Here is a 14,683-nt window from a genome sequence, read left to right as displayed (position 1 = left end):
TTTTATGACTTATCTTCTGCAGGCAATATGTGTAGGTGGCAGGGAGTTCCTAATTGGGGAAAAGGTGTGCTGCTTATATCCCAGCAGAAGCATCTTGGAATGCCACCCATTTTTTATCACACAGGTACTGGAGGCAGCTCAAAGAGAGGGAGACAATATTATAATTAACTCAAGATTGTACTGGCTGGTGCTGCTCCCATTCCTTCCTCATTGGAGGAATAACCTGTTGCATTTGCTAGGAGCTATTGCAGAAGGAAAGGCAGCTGTGTGCACAGAGCAGAGACAGGTTGATGAGCAAGCTCCTGAGAGCTATGCTGCGCAGAGAAAGTTCTCATTCAGAGTGGTGGGCCACTGCAGCATAAGCATCTGGACACCTCAAGGAGGGGAGAGAGAAGACTGAACCAGTTGGCTTTTGGGGGGAATTCCACGGATGGCTTCACTATTCCAGCACCTGCGGGTGCTGCTGTGGAAGAATTGGCTAGGCGTCAAACGGCAAAAAGTAAGTATTTAAGAAATAAGAATAAAATGAGAGAAAACCTTATATTCTTTGCAGGTTCAGACTGAGAAATGGCTTGTGACACTGACAAAAAAATAATAAAATAAATTAAGGTGGAAGATATTTGCTGGTGGAAGAGCCCTGAGCAGGAATGTGGAGGTGTTACATTTTAGATCATGTTCAAAGGTGTGTTGCCTCAGAACAGAAGCAAAGTCTCAGTTGCCTTTATTTGGCCTGCTCAAATTGCTGTTGACTTGTTGTTCCTTAACGGTGATACTTGAGTGGTCTGGTCTACATGTGTAGCAGAATGAAGTGGCAATGAGTTGAAGTGTTGGAAAGGGCTGCTCAAGTGTAGGCTGCAGGTGGCGGGTCACGCTTATGAATGCTCACGTTTGTTAAAAATACCCTTTGCAAAGAGAAAACTAGCAGAGCAGTCAAAGGTCTGGGCTGGAGTCTCGCTTCAGTCGACTGCTTGCCCTTTAAAAAATGTAGAAGAATAGTCAAAGATTACTTGCAGTCAGAAGCGATACCGACCATTCTACCTCCTGGGAATTATGCCATCATATCCCATCTCTTTCTGCTGTATGTGTGCAGAAGTCGACCAGGCTTGCCATGCTCCTTACGCATGAGCCAAACGCTTGTTGAGGCTGAAAAAGGAGCAGCGCTTACCTACAACCTCAGCTGGAGGAAAAGTTACAAAAGGAAGAAAAAAACATCCTGAGGAATCAAGGTGGTCTGCCTTTCATTGGTTCATGACTTTTTAGTTTCCACTGCACCTGTTTCATAGGTATACCTATTTAGTGCTGTACTTATTTAGGACTGTACCTGTGCATCTACTTTCTGAGCAGGTGCTGCCCTGGACTGATTTTAGGAAAATTACTTCATAGCTATACAAATTGGGCTGTCAGGATTATGCAAAACTTTCTCCGTAATTTCCCTCAAGAAACTTGGCAGTTTGTGAGCATTTGTATCATGATGACAACTAAGCATTAAAATCTACTTCCTGAGTGGTAGTTTAATGTAGTGAGATATGTTAAAATTTAAAACCATTTCAGCAGGTATGTGTCTGCTTTTTTTATTTTGGGAGAAGGCTAGGAGACTTTCAGCTCCATATTCCCTGATTTTCATCCAATGAACAGTGCCATTTTTATTTAAAATCAGGGTATCTTTCTCTCCTGTCAAATGTTAATGTGCATCACAGTCCATTCACAAAACTTTCCCCTCAGCACACTGCCATCTGAAGGCTTAAAAAAAACCCTCTCTTCTATAATCCCCCCCCCCACTGGATTGTTGCTCAACAGAGCTACTGCTTGTGGTATTTGTTGGTCCTAATGTTGCCCCTTAAATATGTGGCAGTCGGTTATATCGAAGAGTCTTTCATCTGCTGTGGTTTGACTGCATCAGCTCTACCCTTTGGGGATTCTGACTCAATGGGACAGATACAATGAGCAGGCAGGTGGAGGTGTGTGCCAAGGCAGGAATTCTGAGAGCTGCCTTTTCTTTTTCCTCTTCCCCACCCCACCCCGGCTTCAGCTGGCTAGATGCCTCTGGGAAGATAAGCCAACGTGAATTACACCAAACTCCATTCAAGGGTGGGGCTGCTGGTGGCTGAGACGCTCTCAGCCTGGCAGAGGGAAGGCAAGCCTTTAAAACAGAGTTTGAGTTACACCACCACCTTTGGGCGGGTGGGCAGGACAGCCCATCTCTCAGACATCTGACATCACAATGACATCAGGATTAACAGGTGGATTGTCCCGCCCACCTGTCAAACAGTGTTGAACTGTTGAACAGTGTTCTGGCCTGGTGGACCAAAAGGGCTCCCCACCCCTGTTCTCTATGGACCACCTTCTTCCACATGTTCCTTTCTGAATGCTCAGCCCATCACGTGAGCTCCAGATTCCTTGGCTGTCCAAGGAATAAAACTTACTATTGCCACCTTGGTAACAATACGCCATTTGGAATGCCCTCCTGGTTGAGATTCATGAAGACATGATAGTTTATGGCTTGTTTAATAATATATTTATTGCATAAAATTCATATACCACATGACTGTAGAAAGAAACCTCAAACTGGTTTATAAAAAAGACAACACAATAAAATTATTACTTAAAAAGTTAAAGCTGTAATTTAAAACATACAGGAAGTTAAAACCACAATAGAATAGATGGAAACAAACTTTCTAAGCATCTGGGTAGGTTTGTCCAAATAAGAATGTCTTCATCAGGCACCAAAAAGAACACAGTGCCTGCCTGATATCAATAGGCAGGGGGTTCCAAAGTGTTGATGCTGCCACATGAAACCATTGAATACTTACAGATGCAGAATGGGTACTATGTCCATTGACTGAGGAGGTCGACTGGGCACATGTGGGGTAAGGCAATGTTGTAGGTAAACTGGTCCCAAGTTGTTAAGGGCCTGGCAGCAAATCAGTGCAGAAGGCTGTCGGCTGAAGAATTTTTACTGTTGTGATTACGTTTCCTTTGGGTTTTTTTGCCTTCATTTGTTGCTTTGTTGGCTTTTGGTTATATGAATTGCTGCTTTTGTTGATTTTTTTAAATAAAAATTAATGGCTGTTTCATGCATTTTGTGGATTTGATTATATTGCTTTAAGCAACTTTGAGCTTTTTTGGGGTAAGGGGCATACAAGTTTGCACACACACAGGCCTTGTTCTGTGCCCAATAAGTGCAGGGTGCCCTTTCCTGGCTGTTGTGGCCCATAGACTGAGCAAAATACTGGGCAAGGTTTTGCCTAGTATCCTCTCTGAACGATGTCCCATGAGACCTTGCAAAGCTTATATACTGTAAGACTGCTTCCCCTGGAGCTTCACTCCCATGCACCCCTGGGTTAGAGCCTTCACTGAGCAATTGCATTGCACAGGGTCAACACAGTATAGGGGCCCTCCATAAGGGGTCTGAGGGGAGGATGGCACCCCCAAGTTTGGGTTGGGGTATCTGCCTGGTTGGAATCTGCACCCTGTTTGCCCAGTGAAACCTTGTTGCTTGGCTTGCACCACAGCAAGGTTCAACACTGGCCAACTCCCATGGAACGGGTTTGGGATGGTCCAAACCTGGTGGACCCGTTCCTCCAATGTGGGGCTTATGGAATGATGAACTAATCCTGGGACCCCATGCCATGCCAACCCTTACCCTGCCTGCTTCTGTCAATAAATATTTGACCTGATTTCATCCTAGTTATTTTGCTGGTCTCGTGGGTCACATAATGCGCTTGCCTGGGCAATTGGAATATTTTGGTTTTTGAATCAGAGGCTTGTTTCAATGTCTATATAAAAACGTCCCAAGGCCCATCTGAGTCAATTTTTGAGCAATTTCAGACTTGAGACTTGGCTAGCCTTTGAGCCTTCCCACTATTTATATAAATATGGAATAATTGCTGATGGAGAAGAGAGGCATTTGTAATGGTAATGACCATTCTAGCTGGTGTAGGCTTTATGCTTCCGTTACAAAACCATTTGATGAGGAAGCTGCTTTAAGCCTCATGTGAAAACACCCTGTGACACAGAGGTCGAAATGTAACACAGTGCAAGAAGCAGAGATTTGGGTATGTTTGGATACCATCGAGTGCCATTTTGAAACAAGATGGCAGACTGAACCTTTCAGAACTGTACTGATTTCAACCATTGATTTCACAGCAGCACTTAACTTTTTGTTGCTTTGAATTCCTGAGCAGTGTCAGGTACGAGTCTGCTAGGGGTGTAATAAAGTAAAAATCACCAGATCTTCAGTTACTACATAAATAAGTATCCTTTTTAAGATTTATAAAATCACTCATTGCTATGCCCACTAATTCTTACTACAGTGGTACCTCGGGTTACATACACTTCAGGTTACATACGCTTCAGGTTACATACGCTTCAGGTTACATACGCTTCAGGTTACAGACTCCGCTAACCCAGAAATATTACCTCGGGTTAAGAACTTTGCTTCAGGATGAGAACAGAAATTGTGCAGTGGCAGCGCAGCAGCAGCAAAAGTGGTGCTTAGCTAAAGTGGTGCTTCAGGTTAAGAACAGTTTCATGTTAAGAATGGACCTCTGGAACGAATTAAGTATGTAACCAGAGGTGCCACTGTACCTGTTTTCAGATTTGATACTCATTCAAATTTGTAGCAGAAAATCATTTGCTTGGTATAGGGATGAGGAACCTGTGGCTCTCTAGATCTTGCTGAACTCTAACTCTCCTTGCTGCCATTCAGAAAGTTACTGGCTGGGGATGGTGGGAGTTGTAGAAGAGTTGCATGCCTGGGGACACTGGATGGAATTTGTGTGCATTCCCCAGCCCCCTTCCCTGTTTTAAGCCCTTGCGCCTTCAGGTGAACATCAGAACAGGGCTGCTGTGTCACATTTAATACTAGAGTCCCTGAAACATCAGCACATGTACTTTTATATGGCAACTTTTATTTTAACACTATGCTTCCTCTTACTGTCTTCATGATCTCAGTAAGTTGGGTGGAAAAAGATTACAGTCTATGCTCCAGTAGCTGCAGTGCCGCTGCCCAATCTAATCGTCAGCCGTGGCTGCCAGCTGTTTCGCACCCCAGAGCAATTGTTGGCCTTTGTATGCCATGTCTGCTCTGCTATCCAGTGGGGTGGGGGCTGGGGAAGTGGGTCTGTAGCAGTGTTGTTATTGATTTTATAAGGCTGCAGTTTCCTGCAAGCCACCCTGATTGCATCATCTACCCAATCAAGCGAATCTAGAGCTGTTTCTATGATTTAAGCTATCACTGAGAGCAGAAAAATTCTCTGTATGGGTAGTCTCAGCACTACGCTGCCATTCTGCCCACTGGCAAACCACATATTGCAACTTTTATATAATTCACCACTTTCTGAATAGTTTACTGGGGCACTGAAACAAAGTCCCATATATTACTGAGCAAGTGACTTTAAAAAAATGCATATAAGAGCTCAAATGCTAGATTGTCTTAGTCATACTGGATAAATTGTAAAGTGTCCCTGTTGTGTGATTGGTTGGTTATTCATTTGTGCTGTGTGTTTCAATCAAAATGGGTCCTATGACCATAATGAAGACATTTATTATTTTCCTTAGAATACCTGTGCCTTAAAACATTTCCCATGTTTTTTAATTTGTTGATTTCCCCTTCATTGAGCATGTATGACAAGATAAACCGATAAAAGAGTAAATTGTAGAGTTGCTTGAGCATAAAGCAACATCTGAACTATGGGGAGGTTTCTCCTCAAGTAAAACAACATGCTTTCTAGCCAATGGACAAGCGGAAATGTGGACAAGTCCCTAGTGGCACATTTTGCTGCAACTGGTCAACAAAGGGCAACTGGGATGGTCAAGGAAGTTAACAGCCCAGTTGTTTAAGCTCTAGCCAGGGAGTCAAATTCCCTCTTCCCTGCCTTTGGCATGAAAAAAGTACCCAAAAGGCTGTCACATTTTCAGTGGGGACAAAAGTGTTCCCACATAAACCTCCCTCCCACCCTGCTTTGTTTAACTCAGTACCAGAAAGACTGGGGTGGACTGGGGTGGAATTCCTGAGTTAGACTGGGTTGCTATGTATAAAGTTGGGTGCCTCTCCACCTCCTGCCAAACTCTATGGGGTTCCAGGCACTCACCCAGGGTCTGTATTCCTTTGGAGAATTGAGACACAGTGGAGACTGTCATAGCTTTAAGAAATATGGTTTATTCACCTATTTACACCTTCATTCTGCATGAAGGGAGTCCAGATCTTACAGCATGAGGAGCTTGTCCCCCACAGCAGCGCAGCCATGGAGTCTGGTATCTTTCCCAGCCAGCCTTCAGCCAACCTGCCCAAGATGAATCCCAGTCTTTATTCTTCCTTCTTCTTCCCATAACACCCTGCTAAAAACTCTCTTTTTACCTCATACCCTGTTACCCTGCCAACCTTCCAAAGCCCCAGTGTCTGTTCACACCTCCAGGCAAGAGGAAGGACAGTTTTATTGCATTGGCAATGGCTCCCAATGTCCCTGTAATGTTTCTTAATGGCCCTAGCTTGGCCAAGTCATTTTGCATAGACTAACCCAGGAATTCCTCTGCAGCTTATATTTCCCCCCTTCATATACCAGCTAATCAAAATCCTGTCATTTATTAATTTCTAAGGTTTTTTGGGGGGTTCCCCTTCCAAATCTATAACCTGTTCTGTCGTGTCATAGTCTGGTGGATTCTTTGAAACAAAAGAAATCTCTTGGCTGATTTGTTGTTTTTGTAAATTAAGGCCAGATTGTACAATATATTTCACTACCTTCTTTCCTGATGGGTGAAGTTCATTTATCTCTTAATTGGAAACTCATCTGGTATCCAAAGAAACAAAAAGTAACTTCTGGTTTGTACAGGGTGCCAGAGATCCAGGAGTTTCCAGTTCGCCCAAGTCAGTTAGCCCATTGCATGGAGAAAGCTAAAACTATCACTAGGATGATTTCCCATAATTCACTTGGCCTTCCCTCAATATATGTCCTATGGCAGGCATAGGCAAACTTGGGCCCTCCAGGTTTTGGGACTACAATTCCCATAATCCCTAGCTAACAGGACCAGTGGTCAGGGATGATGGGAATTGTAGTCCCAAAACCTGGAGGGGCAGAGTTCGCCTATGTGGCATGCCTGGCCTATGGCTCAAGTTTTAACTGCTTTAGAAACAAGGATATTTTCAAGCTCCCAGTTTCCAGTTACACCTAGTTTTACAGATACTAAAATCTTGTAAAATTTTAGAAAACCACCTGAGAAGCAAAGGATTGGAATAAAGTGCACCCAACCAAAGGAAAGAGACAGCTATGCCACCCCAAAAAGACACATTTGGGAACTAATATACAAGCTGTAATTAGCTGTGATATGAGCTTGAGCTTTGAGCTGGAGACTCATGGTTTATTGCTTCAACACATAAGTGAAGCATGAGGAGTACCAGCTAGCAGCCACCTACATTTGCAATATGGGGCAGTAATAATGCTCTTCTACTTTACACCGATGTTGTAAAAATAACTGAGAAAATGTGCACAAAGTTCTTTTACTGTGAAGATGCACAGTTTAAATGTTATTGTTGTTGCCATGATAAGTATGGAATAAAGGGGTGTTTTTGATCCATTGCAAGTGAATTGAAGCTGCTTCAGTGGCTGCTCCTGCTACTATTTCCAGGAGCTTCCACTTCTTTTTCTATGAATGTTGCTTAACAGTTCATTTTCAGAGACATTAACAGTTCTGTATCATTTTCAGAGACATTTTTCTGCCTATATAAAATCAGTTTGCATTGCTTGTAGGTCCCTGTGATTAAAAAAAGAGGCCCAGGAGTTGATTTGCCGTGTGCTGGTGTAAATTAAATAAGAATTCCTTGCAGGCTGTGTAGCAATGTAAGAAAATATGGGGTTTTCACTGATCCTCTAACTGTTCAATTAGGATAATATCTCAAAAACTATTATAGAATTAGTTTAAAATTTACCAGTGCTCTCAAGGATTGAGACTCTCTGGGGAACCTTCTATGGAAGCCAGGCTTATTTGAGCCTAGAATGAACTTAGTTCACTTACTTATTTTATTATTTGATTTATATACTGCCTTTCATCACAAGCTCACAGAATAAAATACAAGATAAAAACACAAGTAAATAGTTAAAAGAAAACCAACAAACAATAGCCCCCCTCCTACAACCACATTTAAAGGGCTGTAGAATATTAATCAGGCTGGTTGAAGAGGAACTAGGAATTTAGGAAGTTATGTTTCACTGAGTCAGACCATTCAGGGCCAGCCCACCCAAGAGGCCTCAGGCAGCAGGATCCACAGGAGCAATAGCTCCAGTCAGTGGCGGAGGAAGGGGGTGCGGTGGAGACGGTCTGACCCGGGTGTCATCCCTGAGGGGGGTGACATCGCTGCCCCGCCCCTCTGGGACTCCCACCGCTCGCCATGGGTGGCATCCCCCGGGACGCTCGCCGCAGGCGCTGCCCTGGGTGCCGGAGCAGCTAGCTGCTCCTCTGGCTGCAGCCTCCAAGAAATGCAGTGCCTGCTGCTGTCGCTGCTGCATGCTCCTTGGAGACCCATCTGCCGCCTCCTTGGCAGCGCCTCCCCACCCTGCTTGCCACCTCAACAGTGGCCTCTTGGCGAATAGGAGGCTCAGCTTGTCTCCCCCCACCCCTATGGGGCTGCTGTCTGGGGTCTCCTGGGCTCTGCACCTGCCCAGTGTGACTCAGAACAGGCCCCCTTCAGCCCTGCAACAGCCTTTGACTCCCATTTCAACTATCGGTGAAGGTTGCTTCGATTCCCTTCTTGTTCCTGATGTAGATCTTCACTCACCCCTTCTTCCCTTGTGGTGGTAGCACCGTTTTGTGGTTCGCCTCAGGTGCCCAAATGGCTTGGGCTGGCCCTGAGACTATCGGTCCAATTGGCCTAGCCAAGTATGATCTACACTGGTGAGCAGCGGCCACTCAATGTTTCAGACAGAACTTTTTCTTTCTACCCGGAGATGCTTTCTACCTGAACCTGGGATTTCTCTCTGCAAGGCAGATTCCCTACCTCTGAAGGCTAGGACAAGTAGGACCACAAACAAATATGGTTTCTAGTGCTTATTTGTGAAATGTTGCATTGGATTCTGGTAGGAGAATGGGAAAGCTGATATTTTATATATGTGTGTGTTGCTTTGTTGAACAGATTTTCCTTTTAAGTTACTGACATACACTTTTAACCATTTAACAAGGATTCATACTGCCCCTGCTTCTCTCTCACAGGTTTGGTCATTCACATTAATTGCATGGCCTGTGTTTTTATTCATCCTTATGGCCATCATACGAACCAGATTTCCTCCAGAAGCCCAGCCAAACTGTGAGTAACTTGATCCCCCTTTAAAGATGGATATGGGATTTGTATTGTTGTAGAAAAGGCTCAGGTCCTTTACTTCTAGAAGCTTTAGCTATTTGAAGATAACTATCATTTCTCCTCTCAATCTCCTCTTTTCTCGGCTAAACATACTCTGGGAAGAAAAAGCTTTTAATAGTTTCTTAGATACCATTGTCCCAGAAGGGTGTTTTCTGTCTACTGCAACCTCTCCCCAATCTGCCTATTATCAGCAAAGTTACCGTAGATGCCCAATTTTGTGTGATGGTTTTGTCAATGGGGACTTTATGCACTGATTCTAAGCATAATTTGGGAAGTGTAGTGGTGCCACACCCTCTCCTTTTGGATGACACCAGCATGTGTGTGAAATCAAAAACGCTTAAGAGATAATCTGAATTTACTATATTCAAGGTCAGGTTGGTATAACCTGTTTGCTGGAATGTTTCTTATCAATCAAATCAAATCCATTTATTGTGAGGACCATGCCTGTGCACAAACATCAACACTACAATAGTTAAAAATATTAAAATTCATTACATACTATGCCAACAAAACCTTCTTCCCACAGAATAGAAAAGGAGGGAAAACGAGCAACGAGTTAAACAGGCGATGAAGGGGTCTTTACATTGTCGTCCATAAATCTTTCCCTGGCTTTCATGGCCTTCATCACAAAAACCGCTACCACATGGGTAATGCGTGGGTTTGCATCAACTAACAAAAATTTTACTCTATCTTCAGGACTGGTTATAGAATTGGGTATAATTTGCAGCAATGCGTCTCTAAAGCCCGAGTAAATGGGGCAATAGAGGAGGTAATGTGTAAGATCCTCTTTAATTTTCATAAGGCAAGGACATAAACGGTGTTCTACTGGGGTTTTTGTGTATCTACCGGTCAAATAAGCAGTTGGCAATGTTTGGAACCGTGCCATAGTAAAAGCTCTCCGAAGGGTGGGATCAGTGATCTCCACCAAGTAGTTGGCACAGATTTTGACTGCTTTTACTCGAGGGAACCAGTAGGAAAACCCAGAGTTTTTTATCTTAGTGGAGTCCAAAAAGGCGTCTTTTTCAAAGATCCATTCCCGAACTTTATCAGGGCTCAACAATTTGAGAGTATTAAACTCAGGTAGGTTGTATCTAGATAAAATGTCTAGTAGATTTTTATGCCAAGTGGTATTATTTTGTAATGATACAAAGGCTTGTTTAGCCAATAAGGTGTTCGGGGCATCTATGAGGTTGGTGAAAAAATGCAGGAATCTTAAGTGGGCCCTGGCAGACACAGAGGGTAATCCTACTTCCACTCTTAGGAAAGCTGCCGGGGTGCTCTGAGGGAGGCCTAGAATTCTTCTGAGATAAAAATTTCGGAAGATTTCAAGCCGTTCTAACAGCTTCTGATTCCATCCCCAGAGTTCTACTCCGTATAACATCTGGGGAATCACTTTTCCAACAAAAGTTTTTAGTGCCGGGGTCACCAGTTGCCCTCCCCTCGAATAAAAAAAGCTGAGCAGAGCACCAATTGTCCTACGTGCTAGAAGGGCTACAGGAATGTTTCTTAATAGTTTCTTCAGCATCACTTTCAATTTACGCTCACATAGAGCAAGCTATTTATTTTGCAGGCTCATCTAGAATTGTAGGAACAAGAAACAGTGCCTGTAGCAGCATGAAACTAGTTGAACAAGATCCTTCTCCTGTTAGCTAATAGTTTCTGGTCTCTGCATGATATTAAAAAAAAGAGAAAAGAATTAGAAATTGTGCAATTCAATGTTGAAGTAAAACACTATACCAGAATATTTTTCTAACTAATCCTACACTTAATCCAAACTAACATTGTAGAACTTAGTCTCAACGGTCACTGCTGGACACTTCCAGCATTAGCTGCAGTTGGGGAGTTTAACAGGGACAAATAAACTGCATGGCTACAGTTCATCTTTAAGGGCTCAGAACCCACGTTAGTCTGGCAATTTCCAGCTAATCACAGCCATGACAGTTTTGACATCTTCCGGAACAGAGGAAGATGGTTATGTAGAGTGGAAGGTATCACCAAATTTTCCCATCTCCTTATTAGAAAGAATTGGACCATGGACTTCATTTCTTTGTTTACCAGAGATGGAGGGCTGAGTAATCTTAAAATAATAAACTGGGGGTAGTATAACTGCACCATGGCGGGTGTCTAAATTTGATGGGGCAGGGAGAGGAGCTACTTAATCCTTTTACATTGGACATTTGTCTGCTAAAAACCCTACCCAGCTGCTTTGCTCCCTGGTGGAGAAAAAACCAATGCAGACTTGGGATGCTCCCAGGCAGGAGGTTATTGTGGAATCAGCGCCGCTCATGCACACAAGCTTTTTTGCAGTGACTAAATGATGTTGTCACCAAAATGCCATTCTGCACTTCTTCTTTTTGGTATGTTTAATTCAGATGATGCCTTACTGTGGGGAATCCAATCAGGAGAAATAGCCATTGTATATCTTCGGTAACCACTAGTGTGGAAGCTCATTAGAATATTTTTGGAAGGGGGGTGGTGGTTTGTCATGTGTCTGCTGGTGTTTCAGTTGGTGGCTTCTCATGCAGTACCCTTACTTCCATTTGCTCCTCACCTGAGTGTGACTTAGTCATTTTATCTCAGCAGCACCCAATAACACTCCTCTCCCAATTTCCACCGTTTGCTAGACGTTCGTATACCAATAACCCGGCTCAGAAGAGCTGGTCTCTCAAGATCTCCACACAGTAAAGTAGGGGATTACCTTGGAGACTGTAACTGCAGTATTCCTAATGTTTTTAGGCATCTCCAGCCTCCCTGCCCTCCCCAAAAAACCAGAAATGGGTTGTGTTATGAAATAAGAAGGCATCTACATATTTTGGAGATCCCACACCTCTTACCTAGAGGGCCAGAGTCATTCATGTTGTCTAGGCTTGCAGAAGATAGCCAGGTTACACCTGCTGTTTTCTTGCTCCAGGCAACCAAGGCTCAGCTTGGTGTACTTCCCCTCCCACACCATCTAAATGGAGATTTTGGAGTCAATGTGTATTTTATATACATTCTACAAATGACAGAGTAGTGCTTCCCTTGCAACATTCACACATAAAATAGCCTTGTGAATCAAAGCGTCTTCCTCAAACTTCAAATCAAACTTGAGTTGTAGCTGCGCTTAGGACTTCCATCTCATTCTCCTAACTATACAGTACCCTGTCAACACATTTCCACCATATTGAACCTTGGTATCTAGAGCTGCTTTGCACATTGTATTTTGCTCCCGACTTCTGTGGGCAAAAGCAGTAACATCCCAGTGGACAACTGTTAAAATGCATAATGTAATTCCTTAAGCTGATGCCTCTTCTCGCAAAAAATAAATAATATAATCAACAATGGCATTTCAAACTGCATATCACTATTTGGTAAGCTCTGCCACAACCGCAGTCCTCAATAGTGCATCACTAGCTCAGAAACGTCAAGGGCAGAAGAGATTTTAGGTATGTTAAAAACAGGAAAGAAGACATGCAGTTTTTGTCCCAGTGAAAGATGTCACTTTGAAAATAATTTCCTCAGAACTGAAACTTATGTAAAACTCAAGCTGGTGATGTAATGTCTATTTTCACTGTGGGAAAATATCATTCCAGATACTTTATAAGAAGGAGAGTGGCACAGAGCTGCCTCAACACTTTGCGTCTCCAGGGGCAAAATACCCCCACCTCCATTCTCCTCTTCCTCCCCACTGTCACCAATACTTTCCCTTCTCCTTTCTCCCTGATCTGCTGTTGTGCCAGGGCTATCCATGCCACACTGAGGAAGGGGTCCTATGAGGGTACCATCATCATTTTGCTGCGATGGTGGCAAAGCTTGTGAAGTTAAATTTTAACAGGATTTGCCTCTGTCATAGCCAAGGGGCAGTGGCACAGGTAACTTCCAGGGTCTCCTCACCTACACTGCCTCACCCTCAGGAAGGGGCACAGATCCAAAATATGTCACCCACAGGAAGGGGCTCACCCTCAGGAAGGGACACAGATGGGGGCACAATCCACTACCTATCCTGAACCGCTACCTGAGGTGTTCATCAAGGCTAAAGCCCTGCAGTTCCAAAACCTAACTTATGTACCGTAAGTTATTTTCAGGATACATGCCTCCAGAACTTTAAAGCACTCTGCTACTGGAATAATCAGCTCCTACCTATTATGTGCCAATCCCTGCCCTCCACCACCCCCAACTCTGTATCAAGGAAACTCAAATTCGCTGTCAAATTTAAAATTATCATAGTTTATGTAGTTTGTGTTGCAGAATTATTCTCAGTTTTTGAATTTTTGTCAACAAGTGTACTATAGTGGTGTGTAGAATGGGGTATGTCAGGACGACTTGCAAGGCAGCATGTACAGGAGAACTTATCTTGTCATGAGAGTGAGATACAAATGGTATTGGACTCTGGACAGTTTACAGTGAAAGTTAACCCTTCTCCTTGACATTTTAGTTTTCTGTGTCCACCTGTGCCCATCTGCATTCTAAAATAGTACAGCCTAGAGGCAGATTTACTGTCTCAGTGAGCACTAGACCCTAAGCCTCATTGTGAAGATAAGGGTTTGGGAAACATGTTTAAAGATTATGATTTTCAGGACCAAGAATGGGATGTGTTTGAAGTCTCAGGTTCACTAATTTTATTTTCAACCTCAGTTGACAGCCAGTTTTAATTTCTTAGATCCGTCATACTTTACTAGATGCTAGAAAATAGATCCTGAAATTATTAGAAGTACCAGAATGGAGGAGTGGAGCAGCATTTTTGAGGGATTGTTTCTCTCAGCCTCTAAGCAGCACCTGACTTTCTGGAATACATGAGAAACCTTGCGCAGGAGGAAGCACTGGGTGTGAGGTGCAGTGGGAGGAAAATGTAGGTCTCTGCTTCTTCCACGGCATCCCAGATATCAGTGAAGAAATTTGAGTATGACTTGGAACCGGAATTGATCTGGGTGGTGTGGGCAGAAAGGCAGTTCAAGCGCTGTGGTGGCAAGGAGGGCAAGCATTTCTGGTGTCTGGAAAGAAAGATCTAATCAGGAACATACTCCCTTGATTAATGTTGGAAAGATGAAGATTCCTTTAAAAAATCAAAATCAATTCTAATAATGATAAAAAACACCCTTTAAAAACAAACATTTGTGATCAATAACTCTGAAGAAAACCATAGCTGGTGTTACCTAAGTGTGTTATCCTCCTAAAGCAGAGTTGTCCAGCAGAAATGCTCTCAGGTGTTTGGATTATAGTTCCCATTATTCCTGACCATTGTCCATGCTGAGCAAGCTAATATAAATTGCCTGGAGGACACTAGCTAGAGGAAGGCTGTCCCCAAACATGGCGCTTTCAGTCTTAGACAGAACCCAGAACATATTGTCTGTTGCC

General features: G+C 43.4%; 1 protein-coding gene across 1 annotated transcript in view; it reads left to right on the top strand.

The window, feature by feature from the left end:
* Window positions 1-224: 224 nt before the first annotated feature.
* The window catches only part of ABCA12 (ATP binding cassette subfamily A member 12), a 122,657-nt gene continuing 108,198 nt past the window's right edge, over window positions 225-14,683 (top strand). Inside the window, exons 1-2 of the mRNA XM_083625473.1 lie at window positions 225-499; window positions 9,202-9,295. Of these exons, the coding sequence (XP_083481599.1) occupies window positions 431-499; window positions 9,202-9,295 (163 nt within the window). The 5' untranslated portion in view covers window positions 225-430. The remainder of the gene's footprint in view (window positions 500-9,201; window positions 9,296-14,683) is intronic.

The sequence above is a fragment of the Podarcis filfolensis genome, assembly GCF_964270895.1.
Source record: "Podarcis filfolensis genome assembly, chromosome: 1".
In the NCBI taxonomy this organism is placed as follows: domain Eukaryota; kingdom Metazoa; phylum Chordata; class Lepidosauria; order Squamata; family Lacertidae; genus Podarcis; species Podarcis filfolensis.
Note: the sequence above shows the minus strand (reverse complement) of the source record. Positions and strands in the feature narration are given on the sequence as shown.